Source organism: Oculina patagonica, chromosome 14, assembly GCF_052425735.1.
Source record: "Oculina patagonica isolate OP01 chromosome 14, crgOcupat, whole genome shotgun sequence".
Lineage (NCBI taxonomy): Eukaryota > Metazoa > Cnidaria > Anthozoa > Scleractinia > Oculinidae > Oculina > Oculina patagonica.
The window spans coordinates 22720125-22732874 of record NC_135771.1 but is presented as its reverse complement, the minus strand read 5'-3'; the positions used below and the strand labels follow the sequence as shown (position 1 = coordinate 22732874).

The following is a 12750-nucleotide window of genomic DNA, read 5'->3' as shown; positions in this document are numbered from 1 at the left end:
TTGTGTCTAAATAGGGCCTTAGCCAAAGGGAAAACCCCTCTAGATACTAATTAATAGGGAGCTCATTTGTTTTTGATTTAGCTTGGACCTGACGTCTGTTTTGCAATATGCATGTCTGTGGTTCTTGTAGTTACTATACAGTGGCCCATGTGTACAAATATCACTTCTAAATTCCTTAACACTTATACCTTCAGCTTGAGTTACAAAAACTGTTTTAAAATTGTGCCAAACCGAAAGAAAATCAAATTTGGGAAATAATTTTTCAGCTAACTAGTGTTTGGGAAAACATTTTCTGTTCACATGGTACCACCTTTCAGAGGCACAGTGTGGAAGAATTAATAAAATTGTCAATATTGATAAATGCAAAAATTAAAAAAGGTGATTCTTCTGTGCTATTCAAACATTCTACAGAAAGAGCTCCAAAGCATGCCAAACAGTTTCATCAAAGAGATTATTTTTTACTTTTTATTCCTACAAATAAATGTTAATTGCTTTGACGATCTGAAATAATTAAAATAATCATTGCAAAAATTTAGATTGGAGATTTTAATCAAGTTTTCACGTTCGAAAATGTCAAATGTCAAATTATCGATTAATCCAGAAATTTTTAAGTGGCAATTCCATGTTACTATTCAATTGTTTTGTAAGGTGAATTTCAAAGCTATAAAATTTCAAATGCCAAAAAACTGCATCAAAGAAGTTAAGCTTTTATTTATATTAAATTCTCATTACTTTGACAATGTGGATTTGAAAATTAATTGTTTATGAATGCAGAAAATGAAATTGTTAATTCCACTTTGTTATAAAATAGTTCTTTTACCTTCTTCATTTAAAATTTCAACTGTCCAATAGCTGCTAAAAGAGATTTTAGTTTTGATTTATTTCAAATTCTCATTACTTTGTCTCACTTTTGCTGAAGGGATAAGTGTTTAAAGAGTGCCATATAAAATTGTTATCGTGTCCACATCTGAAATTTGGCTAAAAATCATCACTTATTGTCTAGAACTCTGGAAAATCCAAAGAAACGTTATATTTCATTTTGTTTGTACTTTACGTTTGGTCTCTTGAAATCAATAATTGTTGGCCACTGTATAGTCTATAATAGGGTTTACGTTTGCTGGGAAACAATGCCTGTTAGAAAACACTCTTAAACGCAAAGACGCTTTACAAACGGCTGTTTCTTCTGTAAATTCGGGTCAAATTAATTCTCTAATTTATATTTGCAAGTTGTCTGGTATCGAGGTCGGAAATATTGAAAAATTTTAAAAAAATTCTTTGCAAATTTAAAATTATAAGCAAAGTAAAAATCCTAATTTATTTTCGAGCGGTCTTTATATAATCTCATTTGTAGTGCGTCTTTGTGTTTAATACCTCATTTCATTTTATTATCGTATTTCTAAGGTACAAAATGTACTTAGTTGCTCAACTTGGGGATTTTTTGGGATATTTTTTTTCGAGGAAAGCTTTTAAACGTCAAACAGAATCGTCATTGTCCGACAGGATGCCAAAGCGCAATTTAGTTATTTAATTGTGCGGCGTTTTTGTTGCACAATTAATTTTTTTCTCACGCTGAAATTTGTCACAAAGTTTTGTCAATAAGCTTCGAAGCGCAATTTTGCAAAACGCGTCGAGTCATAGCTTTATTTTCAGCTGCCAGCATATTAACGTTGATTTATTTTTTTAGCGCAGCCTTTACGACAATGACAAAATCTGTTTGGAGTTTACGATGCTATGCCTTTTACGCCTGCAAATTGTCTTTATTCATTCAGCCAAAATTCAGCGTGACAAGTGAAGACAAAGAGTCTTACGTCACGCTTACCTACAGGCGTTGTGTTACGGTTTAACTTCGCAAAATTTGAATATAAGTAAAAGTCATTTTAAAATTTGACTTCTCGAGCAACAAAGTATAGTTTGTAACTTACGAATACTACAGCCAAGAAAACGGTAGAGGTATTGTGAGTGTTTAAGGGCAGACATTGTTTATTTTAGTAGTGGTTTTCGTAAAAGCAGAACTTGGTTTATAGTCCTGTAATATGGTGTAATCTTTCATGCAACTAGTCTCGTAATATTCTCGAAGGTGGCGTGACAAGTGTGTTACGTGAAACATTGCGCTGTGTAACATGCCGCGCAGAAGACAAAATTCTTACGAGACAGTTCGCTCCAGCGGTTGAAGAAAGTTGAACTAAGTTCTTTCTGCAGCCGTTGAAGCATCTTGTTTTGTAAGGGTTTTGACCTTTGCGCGGTGTGTTACACGGTTCAATGTTTTATTTAACTTGTCACGCCGTTTTCGAGGAGATTGCGGGACTGGTTGCGTGACAGATTACACTGTATTGCAGGACTTAGTCATGAACACAAGTGTTAACCTGGTTTGTTAGGGTGGATTGCTGGTAAAAACGACAACACAAAAACTGCCTCTTTGTCTCTTTATTTGCGTTTTATTGTGTTAAAAAAAATAAAATCTAGCCGATCTTGTCCCTGCTTGTCGGGTTGTTTTCACTCTGCTCTGAGCTGAAGTGTTTCTTCTGTTCCTCATTAATATTCCAACTTTAAAATCCTGGTTTGTTCATCTGATCCGCCATCTTTGATGTAGACACTTGACGCACTTTAATGATATGGCCGTTTGCTCCCAAGTGGAGATGGCATAATGAGGGGAGGTGAGAGTTTGCTCTCCATGCCTCCTCGGTTTCACTCAACTACGTCATAATACCACACTCATTTGAATTTGGAATATTCATTAGTTTTGAGAGCCGCAATTAAAATGCAAATAAAATTAAAGCCAAAATAATAAATTTTAAGATGTGTGTTTTCAACAAATGTATCTCGAAATTTCCGTTGGAAGACCGGAAAAACTGAAGCGCTAAAATACAAACCATGTTCAGCACATTTCCATGGACGCCAAGAAAGAATAGAACGCAGAAAACCACTAATCTGACTCCCCGACCAAACCTCCTGCCGACTGTCATCCCACAAACTTCACCAAAAGAACACAAGTCATTTGAAACTCTCCCTTCAAAGCTGATACAAGTTTAGGAGCTTTCCAATTTGCGGTTTTTAAAGCGAATCGAAGAATTTGTCGAAATAAATCGAAGGTAAATGTTTTGATCGCAAATTTCAAGCGGAAAAGTTTTAGAGTAAATCTTAATTAAATATTCAAGATTAAAATGGATTTAAAATGCAACCACGATGGAATTTTGTTATTGTCGTATGTAAATTTGGTTTTGAATAGCATCGAACGACGAAGCATACTCGGGAACCGAGGGCAGTTAGTCGGGCAAGACGAAGTTAACCGAGCGGGAAAATCGGCGCGAAGTCTATTTCATGCCGATCTTGCCGTTCGGTTAACATCGTGTCGCTCCGATTAAATGCCGCTTGATTCCCGAGGATGACAACGAAATTTCAAAAACAAGTTTTAGAAATAAATGAAGAAAATGGTTTTCCTCGTTAAATTTTGTTTTGGAAGTCAACATAAACAATTCGCCTATAAAATTGTCGTTTCGTTATAAAATCTCGGCGTTTTAGAAATCGAATTATAATCGAATTAAAGATATGCTGTTCGTTTTTAGATTGAATTTTAAACTTTATTGCTTGCGAAAACAACAACGCGAAAGCAGACGGGCGATTTTTGTCCGTCTGAACGACATAAAATCGCGTAAAGTTCGTTTTGAAATCAGTTATTTTTGATCGATGATAATCGCATATAAAAATAGAAGTATTTTTTCACGAATTTGTAGTTAAAATGTTTTGCGCGCAAACTTCGAATAGAGAATTTAAAGGAGATCTTAATTAAATATTCGAGATCCGAATGACCTTTGAATTCAACCACGCCGGAATTTTGAAATAAATTTGTGCTATGGTAATTTGTAAATTTGGTTTTGAATAGCATCGAATGACGAAGCATACTCGGGAACCGAGGGCAGTTGATCGGGGCAGGAAGTAAACCGAGCGGCAAAATCGGCGCGAAGAATATATCGTGCCGATCTTGACGCTCGTTTGACATCGTCTCGTCCCGATTAACTGCCGCTTGGTTCCCGAGAATGATAACGAAATCGAAGAAGTATTAGAAATAAATGAAGAAATTTGTTTTGGAAGGCAAATCAATATAAAAAAAATCAATTTAAAACTTTTTTATTTTGGAATACATTACGGAAAATTAATTTGTGAAATTAAAATTGAAATAGTTGCTAAAAAGTTTTCGAGACTTGTTTTGCAAATCAAGATGAGCAATTGACCAAAGAAATAAAACGACAAAAAGCAATATTTCGAAGTAAAGATTTGGAAGACAAGATAAACAATTGGCCTAGTAAATAAATATATTTTAGATTTGGCCACAAAATAACATTTTCGAGGTTTAGTTTGGAAGTCCGGATGAACAATTGGCCTATTTAATTCCGAATTCAAAAGCGAAAATTGAAATTGATATTTAATAACGAGGCTAAATTTCTGAAAATTTCTTTTCAAAAGTTGCCTCCTTCGCAGCTGTCACGGTGGATCGTCACGCAACACTTGGAGAAAAGTGTTGCGTGACAATTCACATAACAGATGCGCGGGAGACTTCAGATTAACCAATTTTTATGTTAATCTGAGAAGGAAATAAATTGTAATTTTAAATAAAAGATTTTTTTATTTTGAGCTCGGAAAAGTGGTAACCGATTTTGGTCGATAATTTTGCGTTGAAAGAAAATCCCTAAACAGGTATCAGCTCGTTCAGGAGAGTCTCAGATGACTATCAGCTCAATCTAGTGTCGGTTGTGAAATTCCAGTCAAGCCAAATTAGCGACATTCCTTGTTCTAGACTAACTCTAAAATCCAGGAAATGCACCGCCCATGACCTGCACCAAAGCACTACCGTTTTACGTCCTCAACAACAGAAGATTTAAAGATACACTGATTGAAAACAAACATCTTTGAAAGCCAATTTAAATAAAAGTGTGGTATTCTGACGTAGTTAAGTAAAGCCGAAAAGACATGAAAAGCAAACTCTCACCTCCCCTCATGATGCCTCCTCCACTTGAGAGCAAACGACCAAATCATCAAAGTGTCCAAGTGCCTCCATCAAAAATGAACGGATCAGATAAACTCACCAGGATTTCTCAGTTGGAATATTGCAGAGGAACATCAGAAACACCCAGCTCAGAGCAAGAGTTTCCACAACCCTGCAGGGACGTTGATCGGCTAGATGAAAATCTGACCATTTGTTATGTGTGCGGGTGTGTGGGCCATCTCAGTTCCTGAAAATAATCTAAAATATACTTAGTTGAGTGGAGAATATAAAATCCACAAAGAGAAAATAAACAAGCTCATTAGCACAGCAAGAACAGAAAATGCCCACCCAACTTAACTGAATCAAAACTTATGCCCCTGTACTAACTTAAAAAGTAATTAATAAATGCTAATTATGCAGTAATAATACTTAGACCTACTTAACATTGCTTTACGACACTTTTTAGAGAAGTGTAGGATTACAAGCGAATGTTCTTCTGCGTACTTATAAGAGCAATAGCTAAGATTGCATAAAATAAACATTGAAATGCTAACAAAAATAAATTGTTCATTAGTTTCTTACTAAGATACTGAGAGACTTGTATGCAAGGCTATCTTGGCAAGGCCCACTAGACTCAAACAGTCTATTCTACACCCCTAAATTGTTGTCTTTTAAATGCTCGACCTTTAAGTAGTTTCATGTGAAAATAAACCATTTTGCCCATTTTTAACTGAATTAAGGATTGCTTACTTTTGTGCTAATGAGCTTGTGTAGCACCTTTAAACAAAAAAGACGTTTAAAACAAATAAAAAAATATCTAAGTTTGTATAAAAAATAACGTTTTGTACGAGAGAAATTAAATTGAATTGGCAAAATCCTAGAGATTGGTACTGAAAAAAAATTCTTAATCAGACAATTGAATTAATTGGAATAGTTTTGAAGCTGAAAAAGTGTTTTTATAAATCGTCTTTTGTGTTTAAAGGTAACAAAAATATTGTAGTCTCAAGTGCCATCGTACTATTGAATGATTTGATCCCAAAAAAATCTTGAATTTTTTTAGTGTAAAAAATGTACAAATTAAAATGAATATGGCCCCACCCAGAAAACTGAGTTGAAATCAGTGAGAGATGAATTTGCAAAAAAGGAAATATTGAGACTACAATGTTCCTTACCTTGAAAAAGAAATACAGTATATATTTCTGTAACTACAGGTATCCTATTGAGCAGTTAATCTCCAAAAGCAAAGCTATCATGTCATTTTTGAATTTTTGATTATGTCAAGGAAAGTCAATGTTGCCAATTGTGATCAAAGTTAGCCAAAATTAATGTTGTTCAGTTTCAAATCATGTTCAGAGACCCAGAATAAAATTAGAATACAATTTAAACCTGCTCAATAAGAACCTTGTAAGAAGTATAAAATGTTGAACTGAGTTTTCATTAGCAAATAAGTGGCTTTGGAAAGATGAAATTTCCCCTAGCATTTAAATTGTTTTGGAATTAATTTAAATCAAATGGTCTTCAATAAAAGTAGACAGTATGAAAGTTTTTTAGTCCTGATGATAAAAATAATATAATATTGGCAAATAATGTTCCCAGTTTGACATTAATAAAGAGACAATTTTTGTTTTAATAATTATAGACAATTAATGGGAAATATGTTACGTCTAAAGATCCCTGTTGCGTAGAGATTAATTTTTACATTAAAGCCACTTATTTGCAAATGAATGGCACACACACCACACACCGGCCAGTGAAATACTCTGTTTATATTACCAACTACATGTGCATCAAAGCATTAACATTTTAATTAATTTTTTAAGCCCAGGACTTAGCTCTTTGTAGTAAAATAAACAAATGATTGATTGATTGATAAATTGATTGATTGATTGCTTGATTGATAATTAATTTGTTGATAAATTGATTGACTGATAAAGTGATTGATTGATTGATTGATTGATTGATTGATTGATTGATTGATTGATAAAATGATCGATAATTAATTTGTTGATAGATTGATAGATTGATTGATTGGTTGATAAATTGATTGATAAATTAATTTGTTGATAAATTTATTGATTGATAAAATGATTGATTGATTGATTGGTTGATAAATTGATTGATAAATTAATTTGTTGATAGATTGATTGATAAAATGATTGATTGATTGATTGGTTGATAAATTGATTGATGAATTAATTTGTTGATAAATTTATTGATTGATAAAATGATTGATTGATTGATTGATTGATTGATTGATTCAAAATGCAGTTCAGAGTACTGTTCCCAAATACCCAGAAATAGATTACTGTAATAACTGTAGGCCTATGATACCTTTAAAAATTGTAGTGTCATTTGTAGCAAAAGGATTTTCCCCCAATTTGCCTATGACCCAAATAACAAAATAATCTGTATCACTTTGTGCACTTGTAACTTGGTAATAAACAGTGAGTACTGAAAACAAATGTTTACCATGAGGTATGAGAAACAAATTTGGTGTAATTTGGCACAAGATGGCATCGCTGTTAAATCATTTACTTTTAAAATGGTTATTTCGCTAAAACAAATCAAAGTCAAAATATTGAAGTATGCGCATGATTTCATGGTAAACACTTGTTGATGATTCATTATCTCAATATACAATCTATATTTACAGTTTAGCTTTAGAGTGTCAGTTCCTGATAATCCCAGGCTTGCTTTCCACAGTGCTTGTTCCTTCAGTTGGTGTTCTGTCCTTGATCCTCTGTCCTGTGGGGTGGTGTGGGTCCATGATCCCTGGTCCACAGTCCTGAGTCCATGATCCTTGGTCCATGGTCTAGAGTCCACAATCCTTTGGTCCACTGTCCGGAGTCCACGATCCTTAGTCCATGGCCTTAGTCCATGGTCCTGAGTCCACGATCCTCAGTCCACTGTCCTGAGTCCATGATCCTTGCTCCATGGCCTGAGTCCACGATCCTTGGTCCATGGTCCTGAGTCCACGATCCTTAGTCCATATATGCATGGTCCTGAGTCCACGATCCTTGGTCCACAGTCCTGAGTCCACGATCCTTGGTCCACGGTCCTGAGTCCACGATCCTTGGTCCACGGTCCTGAGTCCACGATCCTTGGTCCACGGTCCTGAGTCCACGATCCTTGGTCCACGGTCCTGAGTCCACGATCCTTGGTCCACTGTCCTGAGTCCACGATCCTTGGTCCACGGTCCTGAGTCCACGGTCCTGAGTCCACGGTCCTGAGTCTTCAGTCTGAGTGAGAAAAAGAATCCAGCAATCAATTACTCCATTTATTGCAAATGAGCAGGTGTGGTTATGAGAACTGCGTGGCTGTTAGTGGGGGTTCAACTTTACTGTCTATGATTTACATTATGTTTGTACAGTCAACTCCCACCTTGAGGATACTTATTATGAAAACCCTGTTAATACAGACATCAGTTTAAATCATGCATAGAGAAAGATAAGAGAATAGATAAGCAAAGAATGAAATCAAATTTGCAATAATGGAATCATTAATCCACCCTTAACTGAAATGCTTGAGGTGTTTCGACTGTAATGGACAAGCTGCAATTTGGCCTAGTGAAAAGTGTAGCTTGTATTTTTCATTGCTGTACATGTAAGACTGAAAACTCTTGAATGTCTTGATATAAGTTATCCTGGTCTAAAAAATCGTTGAAACATGCCATAAAAATATAATACTGGCCATCCTTTCACAGAAAAGATTGTGTGTTTGAATATAATAAAAATGAATTGCAATCTTGGTAACCAGGATGAAGTGTTCACATGGCAAAATTTCTATCACATATATGGAGACCTTGGCCGTAAAAACTGAGATCTCTGCAACCGGGCTAGCCCCCCTGCTCATATTAAACACATTGAAATTTTTACAAAGGACATAGTGGTATGGTGAGATAGCTGGGCTCATATGAAGAGGCATTTAATTAGTTTGTAATTACCACTGACAATAATAATGGGACCATCAAAAGATAAACTCACCAAGTCTATCTGAAGTCTGGTTTTAATCCTGCATCATCCCATTGTGGTTTTGTCTGTCTTGGTCTGTTCTTTTTCTGATGTTCTCCTCTGGTCACGAATAATATTAACAGGTTCCTAAAAACAAAGGACACAGTCTTCAACTTGTCTAAGTTTTAACCATCTGGCTTTAATTTGTTACACCTGAACATGGCAGTTTAAAATCATGTCCAGAGTAAAGGGATTTCAAATTACATGTACACTGAAACAAGGTGAGCCAGTCTTGATTAAAAATGCCTGAGTGTAGACTTGGACACAGACAATCCAGATCCTGGCAAAAGCAATAGAGGTTTGACTGGAAATGACTCCCGCTATTACAGACTTTTGCTATTACGAAAGACACCTTTCTGGTAACAACATAGCACACAATAAAGCAGACACCATGAACTCCTAATCAAGATTTTCAAAACAAGCCAGCATCTACTGGACTTCCACTGGCTACTTGATTATATGTTGCCAGTTACTCTGGTCATACCAAAGGAGATACGTGAACCAATTTGCTCTTGACAAAACCTGTCTATAACAAAATTACCTAAAATTGTGTGTGTGCTTCTGAAGGGGTCTACTGCACTGTGTGTTATTTACGGTTACATTGTAATGTGCAGGTCATTCAAATGCCCAGTTTTACCCATGTGACCTTATGGCTGGAACTTTTTGTTTTCAAGTGATGAGCTTGTTCAAAAAAAAAAAAATCAAAAAGTTTAAAAACCAAAGTTAAATGGGTGAAACTGGGCCTCAAATATTTCCTTTTACATACTTTGATTATCTCAGTCTGTAATAACCACACTACCATAAATGGACTATAGATCAAAAAATCAACTCACCATGTCCATGTGAAGTCTGGCTTTAATCCTCCATGTGGTTTGTCTGTTTTGGTCTGTTAGCTTTCTGATGTCTTGACCCTCTGGTCAGGATAACTTAGGTTCCTTAAAATAATAGGCACAGTCTTAAGTCTAGGGCTAAACCACCTGGCTTAAAATTTATTATATACAGTATTTGAGGCAGTTTAAAATAATTAGGTTAACTAACGGGATTTCAATTCAATCTACATGTACACCACCGAAACAAGTTGAATTAGTCTTGATTAAAAATGCATGCAGCCTTTGTCATGGTACATATTTATTTATAAAATTGTTCCTTGTCTTTTGAGTCAACTATGCAGTGCTGTGCATTCATTGTTATATTTATAATAGCTCCTTAGTCGACTGTTTATCAACAGAATGCGAGAAATAAGCCTCAAATCGCCAAACTGGGAATCACGCCTCAAAATTTAAAACAGTTCTAAGCTTGCTGTAACTTGTGAAGCAAACTTGATTTTTTAAGTGCAATTCCCAGTTTGGCAATATGAACTAAGCTTATTGCTTATTTCTCGCATTCTGTTGATAAACAGTAGACCATGGGGCAATTATTTTCTCCATCTTTGAAACATAGGTGGAATTAGTATGTTCAGTATGGGAAAATGAAAACCGTAACTTGGCAACTTGCTTGAGCAAATTTGAATTGAAAGTTGCAAGTTGCGACGAGCAAACTGTCAAACAATATTGGAACATTGCGCCACAACATAATTTGCAGAGTTCCCATCAAAATCACATCTGGTTTGACTGTAACATACTATTATCTCAGTCCGTAATGTTAAGTATTGGACTCTGGCCAATGGTTGTATAATACGTAGTAGCGAGTGTCAATCATTGTCAGTGCGTGACATGGGCTTGCCTTTAAAGCCCACGATATATTATTATTCAAATCAGTCTTTCTTAGCTAGCAGAGCCGTCTTTGTATTTTTGTTATCCCCACCCACCCACCAGCGAGCCGCATCAAGGGGTAGGCCTTCGGTTTCACTCCCCCTTGCTGCGGCTTGGCTTTTTCCGGCAAACAATAAAGTCATTTTTCTGTTTAAAGTTTCCGTTGTCCTTTGTATTAGTGTATATCAGTCACGAAGAATTAAAAATTATGACTCCAATAATGATAATATAAAAAAATAAACTCACCATGTCTGGAGTCTGCAGGTTTTAATCCTCCATGTGTTTTTTTCTGACTTGGTCCAATGTCCTCTGCTGAGCTGGAATCTACATTCCTTAACATAAAAGACACAGTCTCAGTCTAAGTTTGTTTTAACTACCTGGCTTCAATTTTTAATTTATTATTAATACAGTGTGTTAAAATCATTTTCAAGGTAAGGGGATTTCAAGCCTCTGGCCAGCTCAAATTTTTGAGCATCTGCAAAATATTCAAACTCATTCACTATTTTCAGCCAATCAGATTTGTCAGATTTGACAATGAGTCTGTGGTGCCAGAGGTTTTTCTTCCCCTTTCTATCCCCTTCACTTGAAATCCCAAGTCCCCCCCCCCCCCCCCCCGCTGGGGAAGGACGTACCTTTTCTTTATTCTGGCTGTAGGTATATAAAAGGGAAGGGATTTCATGAGTTGAGGTACTACAAAGGATTGGGAAACTGTCATTTAATTTCTGTAAGGAAGAGAGAGAACATGAAGGGAGAGAGCTCTGTGGGGGAGAGGGGGGGGGGGGTAAAGTGGCGGGGGTACAAAAAAAAATTAACAATACAGTATGTGCTTTAATTCATTTGAATTTGGGCCATACGTTATTAATCAACATATAAATTAGGGTTTTTATAACCTGAAAGCATGCCCTTCTGAAAGTTTGGTTTTCTCGCCAAAATTTGTCACTTTATTGTTGCACGTGTTTATTTAGGAAACATTTAATGTAACGTTGACGCTTAAATATTTAGTTATTTTCCTTGCATTACAACAAATAAAGTTAACAAGAATCATTTCTTTAGTTCATATGAATTCTGTGAGGTATATAAACGCTGTTATTACTCACCAACAAAACCTTGAAGGTTGGCGCAGTGAGCTTCAAGCTTCATGCTAAGAATCCAAGTTGAGCTGACCAAAACAGAACGCCTTACTTGCCATTTTCTCCAAAAGGAACGTGCCAGGCGTTCAAAACTCACCAAAAAGCTATATAAAACATCAAAACTGTATTCCACACTCGGTAAATAGTTGCTGGACGTTTTCAAAATGTCCGCCATCTTTGTTTTTTGATGACCTCAATTTCACGCGGTCATAACTTCGTGGCCTGGGACGGTGTGAGGGTCGTGGAGGGGTGTGGGGTGGGGAGGGGACTGCGCCAAGCGTAACAACCTCGTTCCCAGGGCTTTTCCCTAAACTCAAGTACGTGTTGTTTTTGTTTTTGTTGTTGTTGTTATTGTTATTCATGGTGCCATTGCTCGACGTGTTTCAATTTTTTGCAAACACTAGTTATAGGTTAATCTGGTGCAAACTTTTTTGAAATATAATGGGTTCCTGAATTAATTGAAAATAATTTTTTTTTAAACTGATCTGCTGTTTTCGTCTGTGAGACGACAATAGATCCGAGATGATGTTGTGGATTTTGTTGCATCAACTTTGTGGAGGTGACAATTAAATTGATAAGCTGAAGAATTGGACATTTCAGCCGTCATCTTTGCACATAAGTACGAGGCCACAATCTACTGGCAAATCCTCCTTTTTGCCCAAATTAAACTAGACATTTTGAAGGTGGACCTCTATATTTTAATATTCATGCCAATATAATGTACGATCTAAGAGGTGCTTTCATTAGACAATCTAAGAGATACTTTGAGTCGGGAAATATTATTCACGAGTCAAATACCAGAGTTAGTCACGTGACCGAGCACGTGAGCCTGTGTGCGCGCGCGAACGTCGGGGTATGCGCGTGACATTCGCGCGCGC

The 12750-nt window shown here is 36.1% G+C and overlaps 1 protein-coding gene across 2 annotated transcripts; it reads right to left on the bottom strand.

Annotated features, from left to right (window-relative positions):
* Positions 1–6499: 6499 nt before the first annotated feature.
* Positions 6500–12052, bottom strand: LOC144638451 (uncharacterized). Of its 2 annotated transcripts, none has more exons than XR_013567952.1 (5): positions 11840–12052; positions 10989–11074; positions 9825–9926; positions 8965–9078; positions 6500–8220 (listed from the first exon to the last, which is right to left on the bottom strand). XR_013567952.1 is itself a non-coding variant. In XM_078497649.1 (5 exons), coding segments are annotated over exons 4-5 (309 nt in total). In that variant the 5' UTR covers positions 8962–9078; positions 9825–9926; positions 10989–11074; positions 11840–12052; the 3' UTR covers positions 6500–7838. The 2 variants fall into 2 exon arrangements, 1 of the variants encoding a protein (XP_078353775.1); XM_078497649.1 differs by having other exon boundaries at positions 6500–8146; positions 8961–9078.
* Positions 12053–12750: the final 698 nt, after the last annotated feature.